Source organism: Falco naumanni, chromosome 1 (genome assembly GCF_017639655.2).
Source record: "Falco naumanni isolate bFalNau1 chromosome 1, bFalNau1.pat, whole genome shotgun sequence".
Classification (NCBI taxonomy): domain Eukaryota; kingdom Metazoa; phylum Chordata; class Aves; order Falconiformes; family Falconidae; genus Falco; species Falco naumanni.
In genome coordinates this window covers 86,366,076-86,379,417 of record NC_054054.1, presented here as the reverse complement: position 1 = coordinate 86,379,417, position 13,342 = coordinate 86,366,076, and the positions used below count along the sequence as shown (strand labels likewise).

General features: G+C 39.9%; 1 protein-coding gene across 3 annotated transcripts in view; it reads left to right on the top strand.

Moving 5' to 3' along the window:
• Nucleotides 1–11,402, top strand: part of ZDHHC8 (zinc finger DHHC-type palmitoyltransferase 8) — a 124,046-nt gene extending 112,644 nt beyond the window's left edge. For 2 of the 3 annotated variants that reach the window (XM_040602686.1, XM_040602697.1), the window contains one exon: nt 1,139–6,044. In XM_040602686.1, the coding sequence (XP_040458620.1) occupies nt 1,139–1,310 (172 nt within the window). In that variant the 3' untranslated portion in view covers nt 1,311–6,044. Of the gene's footprint in view, nt 1–1,138; nt 6,045–6,954 lie in introns of those variants that run through there. The other variant, XR_005829215.1, reaches the window with a different exon arrangement.
• Nucleotides 11,403–13,342: the final 1,940 nt, after the last annotated feature.

Sequence of the window (13,342 nt, the reverse complement as noted above, 5' to 3'; positions counted from 1 at the left end):
ACGTAGCAGAAGCCAGGCTGGTGCGAGCTGATGGACCTGCTGCTTCAGCTCCAGGGTACAGCTGTCAGTGCCAGGTTGCCACATAAAAAGTGCGTTTAGGTTTGGAGCTATTCTGAGCCTATCAACAGCTGTGTAGAAGTCTAGAGTCGTTTGTTTTGTTTTGCAGACACATGTGAAGACAGAAATTGCCTTTTGAATACAGTTAATCCATCAAACCCTCTGGCCTCCAGAAAAAGTCAGGGTGGTCTGAAGTATCTCAGGCTGTCCTGGTTTGCAGGCAGACAGGTGGTGTTCCTTTCTGGAAGGTGTTTCAGCCCCAGGTCACTGCTGCTGGCATGAGCCAGTCTTACAGGCTGAGGCAAACCCAAGCAGACATCCACTGTGCAGCAGTAAGATGTGAGAATACAGCAGACCCCGGTTGTGCTGACACTTCCAGGACATAAACAAGTTCTTTACTAGGCTTTTATCTAATTATTTTGTGAGTCTTGGGGAAGAGACACATTACACTTTAGTGTGTAGTGGCCTAGATTTAAAATATCTTCTGAGGAAAGCCTCTTGTCCATGCTCCCTGGCAGTAGGTCATAAGAAAGGATATTATTTCAAAGAGTCCATCTGGAATATGGTCTTTAATTACAGACATCCTAGAGTGCTTTCTGACTTGATTCAGTTTGTGTCTTCTGTCATAAAGAAGTCTTGCGCTTCACCTCCCTTACGTCTTTTAGAGATGAGCAACGTAATTTTTTTTAACTGGATATTTAACTGGGCAGTGTTTTTTCTGAGTATTATTTCTGATAGTAAGACACAGTTTGGCTTAAGGTCAACAGTGGTCACAATTAAACCCTCCTGTGTCCTACAAATGCTTATGCAATTAGTTTTGTTCAACAAAGCATTTAAACAAGTAATTAAATGAACAGATATTACTGGGGTCTGATCCACTGACCTAATAGCCAAATGAATTCTCTCATTTCAGTGGCTTTTCCTCAAATGTATTGGCTTCAGTGAGGTTGCTCCCATGCTTGAATATTTTGCAACACTGGGACTCAGGGTAACAGGGGTAATTGTTTGTCCTGAATGAAGCCATTCTGCTATCACACTTTAGTTACTAACAATGCATCTTCTGGTATTTCTTTTGATGCAGGGATGACATGCAGTTGAAGACACCTCACAGTAAAATAAATGGACAGCCAAAAGGAATATCCAGGTTGGGTTCAACATCAAGTTCCCAGGGGACACCTGTCAGCCCTGCTAGACACTCAAGTGTTAAGAAGGTGTCTGGAGTTGGTGGAACAACCTATGAAATTTCAGTGTAAAATACAATTAATTAAAAATAAAGAGCCATCCACTCAGCCAGCCATGAAGCTAGGAGCACTGTGAAGACTCAAATAACAACAAAGAAGGAGCAGCAGCAGCCGGCCACTCTCCTTTTCTTGTTTTGGGTTTGTTCTGTTTTCATCTTTTGGCCAAAAACCAGCTGCAGCCTTATTCTTGAGGGAATAAAATTGTACAGTCCATCAGACTCTTCCTGAAGAAACAGGCAGGAACTGGCTATGACCTAACACCATAACCACAGAGCGGATTTCTTTCATGCAAGAGAGCGCTAAAGCCATTGTGCGTGTGTCTGTCCAACAAACCTGTTTTGTACCAGTTGTGCTGTGAAAAAGTATGGTCAGTCCAGGATCATTTAGTTTTTCCCCTTCCCAGTTCTTCTGTCCAGCAACGTGTCCGGCAGGAATCAGAGGCCTGGCTGCTGTTTTCCTACCGACATGGAAAGCAGGCTTCCTGTGCTGGGCAGTCTGCGTGAGTGAGAACTGCTCTGTGTCCCCTGGGGTGTTGCAGGTTGGGTTCCTCCTCCTGGGAAGGAGCAAGGCAAGGGCACTTGGGCTGCGAATGCCGCGGCATCTTTAAAAGCCTCCCTGCTCCCTGGTCCTGGATGGGAGCAGGAGAAAGGATAGCAACAGCTTCTCACTGTCTGCCATTTGCCTCCCTGTGTGTGAAATTGTGTGTGTGCGTGTGCGCGTGTTTGTCTCTCATGGAAAAGGACCACAACACCAGTAAGGATCTTCCACTCTGACCTCTTGCTCCATCTGGTTTTTAAAGGCTTCTCTGACTCGGAAACAAAACCAAGCAGATAAGAAAAGAGATGTTTGGATGGGAACATATTTTAAACAGCCATCAGCTGCTTTCCTTGCACCCTCCTTACCTGTTGGATTTAGGCAATAACATGGTTTACTGCCTTGTCCTGGTGCCGTCTGTGTAATCCTGCAGCAAGGTTATCACGATCTGTTGAACTTACAGTGTGTGTAACTGAGCCAAGCATACATCTAAAGGATATAAATTTTCTGTCTGCCTAATTACTAGCACATTCCCTCTGGTCTTCAATACTGTTAGACAAAGGATTTTCCATTTGGGGTTTTTTCCCCTAGGGAGCAACTTTTTAAAATAGTATCAATCAAATCTGCTCAACACTCTGAGGTTTCTTTTTCCTGTCTCCAGAAAACTACATTTACTTTGTTGGACTTAAAGACAGCTTTACCATAAAAAACAAGAAAGGGGGGGTGCATTACTTTTGTCACAAATATGAGAACTCTGGCAAAGCTAATTTGGGGACAAATGGAATGGGTTTTTTTCTCCATTCCATAAGGATTCTTTTCCTTCCCACGCAGTTACCACCTCAGAAGTCAAAAGTACTGAGATCTGGACCAATGCTAACTAGCCAGATCATGTGTGCTATTAAGAATATCCTGAGAAATTGTTGCCAAAGTCACTAAAAATGATTATTTATCACTGAGCCAGTCAGCATACAAAACCTCGGCTTCCCACCTGGTTTTCCTGGTGAATAGTTTTGACTAGAGAACTAAATTAAACATTTTTCAGGATATTTGTTTCAAGAGATTGAATCCTTTTCAGTCTTTGACTATAATGGAGAGCTCTCCAGATATTTAGTAGCAATTCAGAATGTGTTGATAGCATCTTACTTATTTTCATGTATGTTGATATTAATTATTCTGGAAGGCAAATATTGACCTCAGTTTTGCCTGGTTAAAATTTATCTTTTGATTTGGTAGATCTTAACATCTGCTGCAATACATGCTTATTGTGTCCCTTGTATATCACAGAATTTTTTGGAGAAAAAGGTTGAAGAGAACATAAGAAAGTTAATCATCTCTCTGTGTAATGCTCAGTGTCGCCTGAAGGGAGAAACCTGGAAAGCAATGCAGCTGCAATAGGCCAGAGTTATGAGAGAGTGAACTAGAAATCAGTGTGGTATCTTGGTGGTATCTTAAATGCCTACTGTAGGGACATCGCAGAGCAGAGAAGCACTAGTCTTTCTATGCGATTTGCTCACTGTCATGTAGAATATTGTCCTTAGTTGGAGGCACCATGGTACTAGAAAGGTACTGACAAACTGGATCAGGTACAGATGGAGCAATATATATTGAAAGACTGGACAGACTGGCTGATGAAAAGATTTAAAGGGCTAAAACCATGACACTGGCTAAGCAATGAAGTGGAAATTGAGTATCGTGACTTTACAAATACTTTACTTTAAAGATGTAAAACCAAAGGTAAATCAAAAGGTTGTCACTGATAACCAATGGTCTGCATTTAGAAGGGGGCAGAAAAGATGGAGGGGAAGGGGCAGTGGAATAGTCTTCCAAGGCAGAGTATTGGAGACTGTTTAGAACAGCCAGACTATATTTGGACAAGTCATTAAAAAAAAAGTTCTGTAAGAGGTGAGCCTGCAGGGGCAAGGGGCTAGACCAGATGGCCTTACAGATTTCTTCCATCTTTAACTGTTATTAACCTGCAACTCTACCCTGACGTTAACTCCTCAGGAAGATGCAGTACTTCCTCAAGGACTGGAATTCACTCTGGTGCATAGAGTATCACAAGATTTACTTGTTTTTAAAGTATCATGTATGCCATATGGAAGCCCTGAAAAAGATGGAACACGTGATACACTGAATTTGGGCTAGGGAGCGAGACAAGGGCACATTTTGTCATGTCTTTGAATACGTACATGAAATTCATGCAAGCAAGGCTGAAAATTTGCACCAGTGTAATAGCTGAGATTTGCATCCCAGTGGTGCTCCACTTTGATTGTTCTTTTTCCTGCATTTATAAACAAAAAAGCAACTGAGGAACTTGAAGGGCCAAAGAGCCTTTGAAGTTAACTACATTAGTTCATGAGAGAATTTCTCAGTAAGACTAAACACAGTATTGTGTGTATAAAGCACTAATATCCAGGGTTATTTTGACATAGTTCACAAGGGGTAAAGGAGGAAGGAATGAATGCACTGTGTCGTTACAGGTTCATATATAAGGATTATGTATTTTGTGAGTAGTTTTGCCCACAGTTGAGAGATGTTTGACTTGTTAATAGGTTTACAATGGTACCAAAGTTGTGTGGGGTTGTTTTTTTTTTTTCCTTTTGAGGTTTGCATATAATTCAGTGCACGTAGCCTGGAGTAAATTATTCAAATCTTCCGAAAGAATAATCTAAGCAGAACTGTTAGCCGGAGATTGCATGCAGCAAGTCCAGCCTCATTTCCATCCAAGGCACTGAACCCGCAGCTATTTTCTCATAAATGTAAGTGTCTGTTTCCATAGCTCCTGTTGCAGGACTGGGGACCTCTTTATTAAATCTAATTTTGGAGCAGAATCCAGCCCATATTGAAGTATAGTTCTTCAAACAGTATACAGATTAGCAGTAAGGTTCTTCTGCCCAGGTAGTCTCAGTTTTTAAAGATGCTGCAGGCCAAATCTTCAGCTGGTGTAAACTGTTGTGGCTCCATCAAAGCTCATTTAAGTGATGCTAATTTACAGGAGGTGGAGATCAGCCACGAAAATCCAGCACAAGTTAACACATCTTGTAAAGTAGCTTCTTTACTTTTGTCATGTTTATTTCATGTTTCAGGAGTCTTAAATTTTTTCAACATGTTTTTATTTTTAGCTGTGGATTGTATTACTTATTTAAAAAACAGCAATAGTTTTTGTTTAGGTTTTGCATCAATGTTCATTGCATATTGCATTTAATTAGCCATTTGTTCCCTGTTCATACACTCCCATTTAGTGTCCAGGTTTTCATTGTAGTAAATCTGCCTTGAAAAGTTGGATCTCTGTATCTTTAATTGTATAATATATTGAGTATTAGGAAGTTAAATGTACCTTACTACATGGGTGGGAGCGAGAGAAAATATTTTTACTTGAAGCCTTAATGTTTTCTTTTTTTACTACTTTGTTCGTTGACCTCATAGGAAAGTCTGAATAGCAAAGACTTTGAAACTCTGGGCCAAATACTGCACTGTTATACAACCAGCATTTGGCCCCGTATGTCAGAACTGGATGCAGACATAACCTGAAGTGAACAAGGGAAAAAGCCTCAGGCAGGGTGGCATATTTTCCTGAAGGTCGTTAATACAGTCTCAAAATGCGTCTGTAAGCAAGTACATTAAAGAAGTCTTCAAGTGTTGAATTTTTAAGAAAGGTCATAGCAGGAACTGCCCTAATATCTTACATTAGCATTTTCTTTTTATATTAAAGAAAACAAAACACATGTAATTACTTAGTTTGGTTAAAGTCAGCTGTAAGGGTTGCACAGAGCTATGTGTTAGTAGCCATGTGCAGCAAATGAACTGTGTTGTGTTGCTGTTCTAAAATTGCTAACCAAGCATAATGTTATCTCACCTTGGCCTAAGATAATCACCTCATGGGTGTTATAATGGATGTTCCTCAGATGATGCCTATTTTCCTATAAGCCTAATGTGGAAATTGCAATGTGGTTTTCTTTGGACTATATCTATGGTCCAGACTAGAGATATATAGATATATAGATATATATTCAATATTTTTTTTGTGGGGGGGAAAGATGGGGTCAAGGTTGCTGTCTCTGACAGTCTGGAAAGTTAATGTTGAACCGTTTTTATGGTCTGTATTTCACCTGTTCTGCCACCTTGAATTGTTGGAATGTATCTGTGCAGGCTTTGTGGAGCTCTGTCTGTAACCTTTTTTGTGGCTCTCGTAATACATATATATTTTTTAAACCTTTGAGTTACTTCAGTATTTTCAAGTGTCTGGTTCACCCCGATGAGTTATGGCTCAGGTGCATTCTTTTGCTGACATGGTTCGTGGCGCGCTGCCCTTTTTCACTTCCATTTGCAAAACGTGAACTGAAACAGTAGGACTGGAAAGACCAATTCCAGTGCAAAATCTGCAAGTAACAAAACACTAAAAGAAGTGATTGCAGGTCAAGTCTCATTTTCAAGGTGCTTATGGTAGAGTAGAAAATACGCTGAGTCTGTAAAAGAATGTCTCATTGTTGTGACCAATGGATCAACACTAAATGAAGTTTTCTATACTGTTTTTTATTAAAATTGTGGAGTTAATAGGGATCCTGCGGTCCAGCACAATTGTGAATCATTGCTACAGAATAACTATGGAAAAAATGTTATATTGGTAGTTGTTGCAATGTTTTATTCAGGATATCTGGATTTATATATCCCAAAGATGTATGATTTTTAATCTCTCTTCACTTATCTGTCTCTATCTATTCTGAAAATATGTCCATTTGATCTGTAAGACTGGCTTATGACGCACACGGTTACCAAGCCCTCCTAACAGCAGCTGCTGCAAGGTTTCTGATGCCATAATTTGCATATATAGGCTAATTACATTAAGCAACAATCCACTCAAGCATGTTCATTATAAATGCCAGTGATATTTCTGTGCTGTCGTGTCTTCACATGGCAGAGATTACCTTATATATAAAATGGCCAAAAACATAATCACCAGGCTTCATTGATGTTGGCTACATCAAACAGAATTATATAAGCTTATTACCTGTTTTAGTACATTTTATTTGAAGACATCTTGGCTTACAGCAATCTTGGCTTTTCTGTCCCTAAGTAATGGATAAATTATCCAAGTTTGTATTAATTTCTCCATTATTTTTAGGTTTTATTCTGCAGGACAAGTTTCAGTTCACATTTTGGAACATAATAAGGAGAGACAAAGGAAACTATTTATCCAGGTGAATATCTTTTCAGAGAGAAGCAGTTATATAATAAATAGATAAGAATTACTGTCAAAATAGGTTTTGTTCATCTTGTCACAGTAACTTGAATTTTAAAGTAAGGCTTATTTCACAGCTGATATGTCTGTAACCCTGAAACATTTTTAAAGTGTCTTGGTTAGACATTTCAAATTATATGAAGAAATATGATCTACTTTTATGGATTAAAAACAGTCCTAGAGAAGTGATGGTACATTTTACAGTGCCTTATATATATGTGTATATATATATATGTGTATATATAATGCCTATATGTATATAATCTGTACATAACTGTGTACATATCTTCACGTAAAACTAGTTACAGGTGTCCCTATCTGGTGTATTTTAAATGGAACTGATCTGTGTTGATAGAAAAAAAAATGGTTGTATTAGCAGCAAAATCCAGAGCCAAAAATACTTACTAAAACACAAGCAAATAAAATAGACTGGAAACAGTGTTTCTGCCATTGGTTATGTCCCAGGCCATGGAAGACTGGTAGGTGGCCCCCCATTATAAGGGATATTCAGAGAGAAGGGAAAGCAGTGATGGAAGCTTGGATAAAGTGAGGAATATATAAGAGATTGAGGGATGCCTGAGAGCACCCCATTGCTGAGAACTATAAAGGATAAAGGAGAGGTGCAGGAGGAAGGGATGGGCTGTCTTTCAGGGGAAGCTGAGACCTCAGAAGAACCATCAGAAATTGCCTTGAACAAGTGTCCTTAAGAAAACTAGCTCTTGGCTGTGACAAGAACCCTTCAGCCTCACTGGCGTTGATGGTATTTCACCAGTTCTTTTAATGGTCACACTAACTCCTTCCCCTCAAGTGTTGGGTTTTCTTTCTGCCAACAGGGATGCAATAATGACTCTAGGTAGATATGGAACAGGGAATTCTGCAGAGCTTCAGACAGTGGATCTTATCTAGAGAGAGAAGAGTGACTTCTGTGGAAGAGACTCTCATCTTCTGACTGTAAGGAAGATTATTCATGTTTCCTTTCCCTTACAAATTATTTCATGCTGTATTGCCATCCTGTTCACCTTTTACACATGCATCCCTTGTGTGGATTTTTCAGACAGTAATTTTGCCATTTATTAGCAAGGAACTTAAAGCACTAACATAGCCTATCCATATGGCATTAGATCTGGAATATATCTGGCCTGAGATGGACAGCATACAAGGCTATGTGAGCACTGTGGGCAATGCTGAGTTTTACCAATATTTCTAGACTGCGTTAAGATATTCTGTCTATCGACTCTATGATATTCTGTCTATCGACTCTGTCTATCTAACTATGACTGTTAATCAAAGTAATTTCTGCATTTGTGGGCATAGGCCAGTTTGATCAGATTATATGGCAGAAGCGCACAGCTTAATTTATGCGGCAGATTCTGCCAGTTCATGAGCTTTTCTAGTTTAGTTGCATTTTACAATAATAGGGGTACCACAGTTAAGTCTTGTATTTTAAAAACTATCCCTTTTCTGAAATAAGACAGTTTTACAAATACAAGTAATTCAAAAAACCTTTTCAGCAGACTTTGTAAAGCATCTGCCATGTAAAAACCATGGGGACCATATACTACCTCCTGAAGTTTATTTCACACCTTTAAACTCCTAACCTCCATGCACGCTTGTACTATCCATCTGTTTCTTCAAGATGGAGTAAGAACAGGGTTTTCAAGGATGTATTTGAACATTGTCTGCGTGTGTGAAAACCTCCCACTAAACTCAGTGGTAACTGAAAGAAATGATGGGGAGGATATGTCTGAATAACTGGAGGGAGGGCAATGTCTGGAACACTTTGAGGGAAAAAGTAGCCTTCCATACTAATTAAGAATTGTTGTTTAGTTAGCAGTGTTGTTTTGGAGCCAAAGCATGCCCATGAGTTTGGGTTCAATAAAACATGTCATCACACACAGTCAGCAACGAGGACTCATTGTAGGGCTTTCAACACCAAAATCACAAACCTTGAATACTTGAGATGCACACCTAAAATGAGAATTCCTGTTTTCAGAGTGGCACAACAACACATTAAGTTCATGAATGGTAGTTTTTCCTTTAATGATGCTTTGTTAGACTTAATGTGCCATTGGGAGCGGTACCCACAGGAATTAGCTCACTGCTATAGTTCATTGACATTAGGACTTCAAGCCTCTAACCTGGAGCAAATCAAGTACTTGTAATCTTTTTTCCCACAACAGGGAACAAAGGGGAAAGTGGAATTTCATGAACACATCCCATTTTTGGGCCAACTCTATTTCTAATGAAGCTTCTGTCTCTACTACAGAGAACTTACATAAATGGTCTTCATGTGGCAGGCAGCAAGAGGGAATTTGGGTTTATTAGTGAAGCAGCAACGTGGTGCTCTTCTGCCCTCTGGCTTGTCCTTGCACACGGTGTGCAGGTAAGTGGCTCCTGGGCAGTGGTTTCTTACTGCATTCACTGCTTCAGTGGATATGAGTTGGATGGCTCCTGTGTGTGCCAGTTGCAAAGCACACCTCCCTGCCATGGAGCATACGTGTTGAAAGCCTCTTTCAGTTCCGTAGGTGCAGAACACGTGGGGATCTTTGGATCAGGGATGACTGTGGAAGCTCATAAAATGGCATTATAGTCTGGTTCTAGTCCTGGGCGCAGGTGGTTAAGCACAGTACAGCTTTACTGTCAGCTTTCTCTCTTGTACAGTCATTTGAACAGATGGTGGAAGGGTTTTTGTTGTTTGTTTGTTTGTTTTTTTAATAAATACAAACCAATGCTACTTTTTCATGGAAAAAACTCACCTTGTAGAAACTGCAGAGTCTCAGTAAATTTAGTAACAGCATGATCCTGTTTTTGCAGCCTGAATGTTATGAATCCATCTGGCCTTGGGATCAGCCCTTATTGTCTCATTGGCAGGTATCTACAATAACAGACATAAAAACAGAGAAGTAAGTAGTTAGGTGGTACTTGGTCATGACTAATTTTTCAGACCCACTAAGACATAATACAGACAAACTGCTCTGTTGTTGGCCACAATCTTCTCTATCAAAATGCACATGCTTTGCACTGCTATCTTGCTGGCAGTTTCCCAGTGTTAGTCAGTAAGAGATGTACCAGTTAGATGTTCAGCTGGAAACCGGGTCTACACTTCAGGCACAGGAATGGGCTCCAGGCATTCTGGCAGGAGTTCCTGGCTCCATACAAATTACTGATGACTTGTACGTCTTTCCATGCCTCTTCACTCCATGTAAGATGGGGATGCAACTTCCTGACCTCACAGATGTGTTGTGTTTGTGAGAGGCTTGAACCCTATCATTCTGCGATCAACTGTGTAGCTGGAGCCAAGCAGATGCATCCCATAGGTATCCAGGATCAGTGGGGCAGATTTAGGGCATATTTAACTTCAAATGAAAGCATCACTCCAGGTCACGTTCTTGCGGAGAAGTTTTTTGGGTGTTTGTGTGATGGGTGTTGCTGACAGTAGTCTTGGTCTTACACACTGACTTTGGAAAGCTGTTTTAGTAAATATATGCAAGACATTTCTGCCTTGATCATTCCCTTGACATCCTGCATACTTCCTTATAATCCAAACCCTCTGCATAATACCCGTACAGCACAATCCTCATTCCAAGAGACCATATGCTTCATTGCCTTAAGCAACTCCACTGTTCCCTGCCTGCTTATTGGAATAGTTGTGCATATATATAATGGTAACTAAAATTACTGAGCAGAAATACAGTAAAATAAATAGCTGTAGGTTGGGAGTGACCTCCAAAAGGGGGGACACTGCAATGTGCTGTTGTGGCAGAGAACACAGCGAGAGCTGAGTTTTGCAGCCATTGACTTGTTGTGGGCTGCTGAAGAAATACAGCCTTTTACATTTTTTCTTAAGAGCAAGGACTAATGGTGCTACGTTGCCATGAGAAAACTGTTATTAATTCCTGTCTTTTTTGTGTCTGTTTTAATGTTTTGCAGAAATATGTGTCTATCTACAATAGTGTATTCATAGTACGTGAAGATTATCAAAGAAGGAATAATGTTGTCTATTAGTGCACAAAATAATTTCTTTGTTAGTATGGTCTTTTACTCACTACTGCCTTTCTAATAAAGGGGCAGGAAAGAGTTAGAAATTAATAATCACTGGGATTTTTAACACAGGCAAGCACATTCTGCTTTAAGGGATAGGAAGATTAGATGTGTCCATGTGTAAACAGAGGTTGCATGAGTTTGTTTAACTGTAATGGCAAAATAAATATATTTTTTACCACCTATATTGAAGCACAGAATAGATAATTTTTTCAAAACCTGTAAAACCTTCATAAGTAAATATACCATAGTAATTCAGTGTACTTCTCCCACATTTTTTACAGAATTTATAATATTCTTTATGAGCATTTTAATTTACTTTTGAAAATATTTTTTTCTTTAATTATATCTACACAAATTCTAGAGATATCTATACAGACGATCTTCATATACATCTAAAGCCCTGGATGCTGCAGAATTGCATGTCAGCACTGTGTCACAAATGATGGAGAGAGTCCTTTTTGGGTACAAGAGACTTGGCGTGCACTGTCCTTGGTTTTGGTTTATTTTTATTTATACCCACGGAGATTGATCAGCAGAAGGAATCTGAGCACCCTGCTGTTGGATGGAGTCATAACACAACCTGTGCACCCAGAAATGCTTTGCCTGCCTCAGGCAGAGACCCGTGAAGTGTCTTTCTAGGTACAGTGTGTCTGTGCTCCCTCCTAGCTCAAACATAGCAGTTTTAAGCAGAGAGCTCTTCTGTGGTCTTCTCTTGGGCAATCAGGATGTGTTACCTGCCACCCAGTCAGGGTGAGGCACAGACCTGGGAAGCAGTGACACGGTTTCTGTTTCCAGCTGTGTCACTGACTTACTGTGTGCCATTCCCAAGGTCACAGTGTCACACTTGGTAGATGGTATTCCAGTATAACATAGAAGTTGAGATCCTCTGGATTTAAATTGCTAAGTGACTTCCAGCGTTGAGTCATGTGGCTGTTCCTTGGCACCAGATCTGAAATCTGTTGGCAACAGGGCATTGCTTAGTAGAGGCTATATGATGACCATATGGACACCATGCCTTGTGGCAGAGGTGTGGGACTTCAGAGGGCATTCTTACAGTCCCTAGCTCAAGTCAAAGAGGAAACAGAGGTAGTGAAAAAGGGAAAAGAAGTATCTTTGGCTGACATGAAAGGGAATAGGCAGTGTCAAAAGACAGGAAGGGGCAGCTGGGTTTATTGCTGGCAAGAAAAATTTCCTCCTGTTTCTATCAGCATGAAGGATTGATTGGCTGGGGCAGGCAGCATGCTGTTAAGTACATAGAAGATCTCTTCTTCCTGCCTTAGATGGATTTCTGTCATTATTTTGCAGAAAGACAGAAGGTTGTAATGTAGGCAGGGCTACATAAGGCAGAGTAATAACATAAATCTTCATAGCCTTGGCTGGGTACTGAAAGCAGGCTGGCAGGGGAAAGTTCAGATGGGTCTCTGTCTCCACAAGATAACCACTAGGTTTTGGTAATTCCACATTCCTCTGCACTTATCTTGGAGGGACACTTCTAGTATAAAATGTATTTTTTAATTTTAGGCAGCAACCAGTCTTTCAATGCCATGTGTCTATCAAATGCACTGTAAAAAAGCCACAGTGAAGCATTGTAAATGTAATCCCCCTCCCCAAGTTGTTGAAGTTAGCAAGAAGAAAACATCTGTAATTTTCTTTTCCAGGCCAGTTTACCGTTCAAAGTTATGTTTTATATGACATATTAAATTAATTACAAAACATAAATTCAATCTGGAGCAGCAGTAAATTGCTTATTACTTTTCATTTTGTGGCTGTAAAATGTTATAGAAGATCTGAAACAGATTCGAAAAACTTGTATAAAATGTATACTGTGTATTTCAGCTATTGCTACAGCAATGGCTGCTGAATCTGGGTTTTGCTAGTAATTTAAAAAGAGTTCTGCATAAATTCCTACTAATAGCAACAATTATTTTAGCTAATGAACCTGTAGTTTGATTCAGCTAAGTCATTTTCATGCATTCCTTCCTATTGAAGCAAAATCACTGATAAATCACACCAGGTTATAACAATAAAGCACTAGTGGCAAATCAGTTAGGACAGAAAAGCAATTCTGTTCAGAGTTTCTCTCTGGAGCATCTCCCATCAAGAACCCTCTCTTGAACCCACTTGGTTTAAAGCTGATAAATGACAAAATTAATGCCGTGGAGGAAGCAAATGAGAAAGGAGCATCTCTGTTTCCCACAGGCCATGAAACAGTAAGTGCTACATTAAA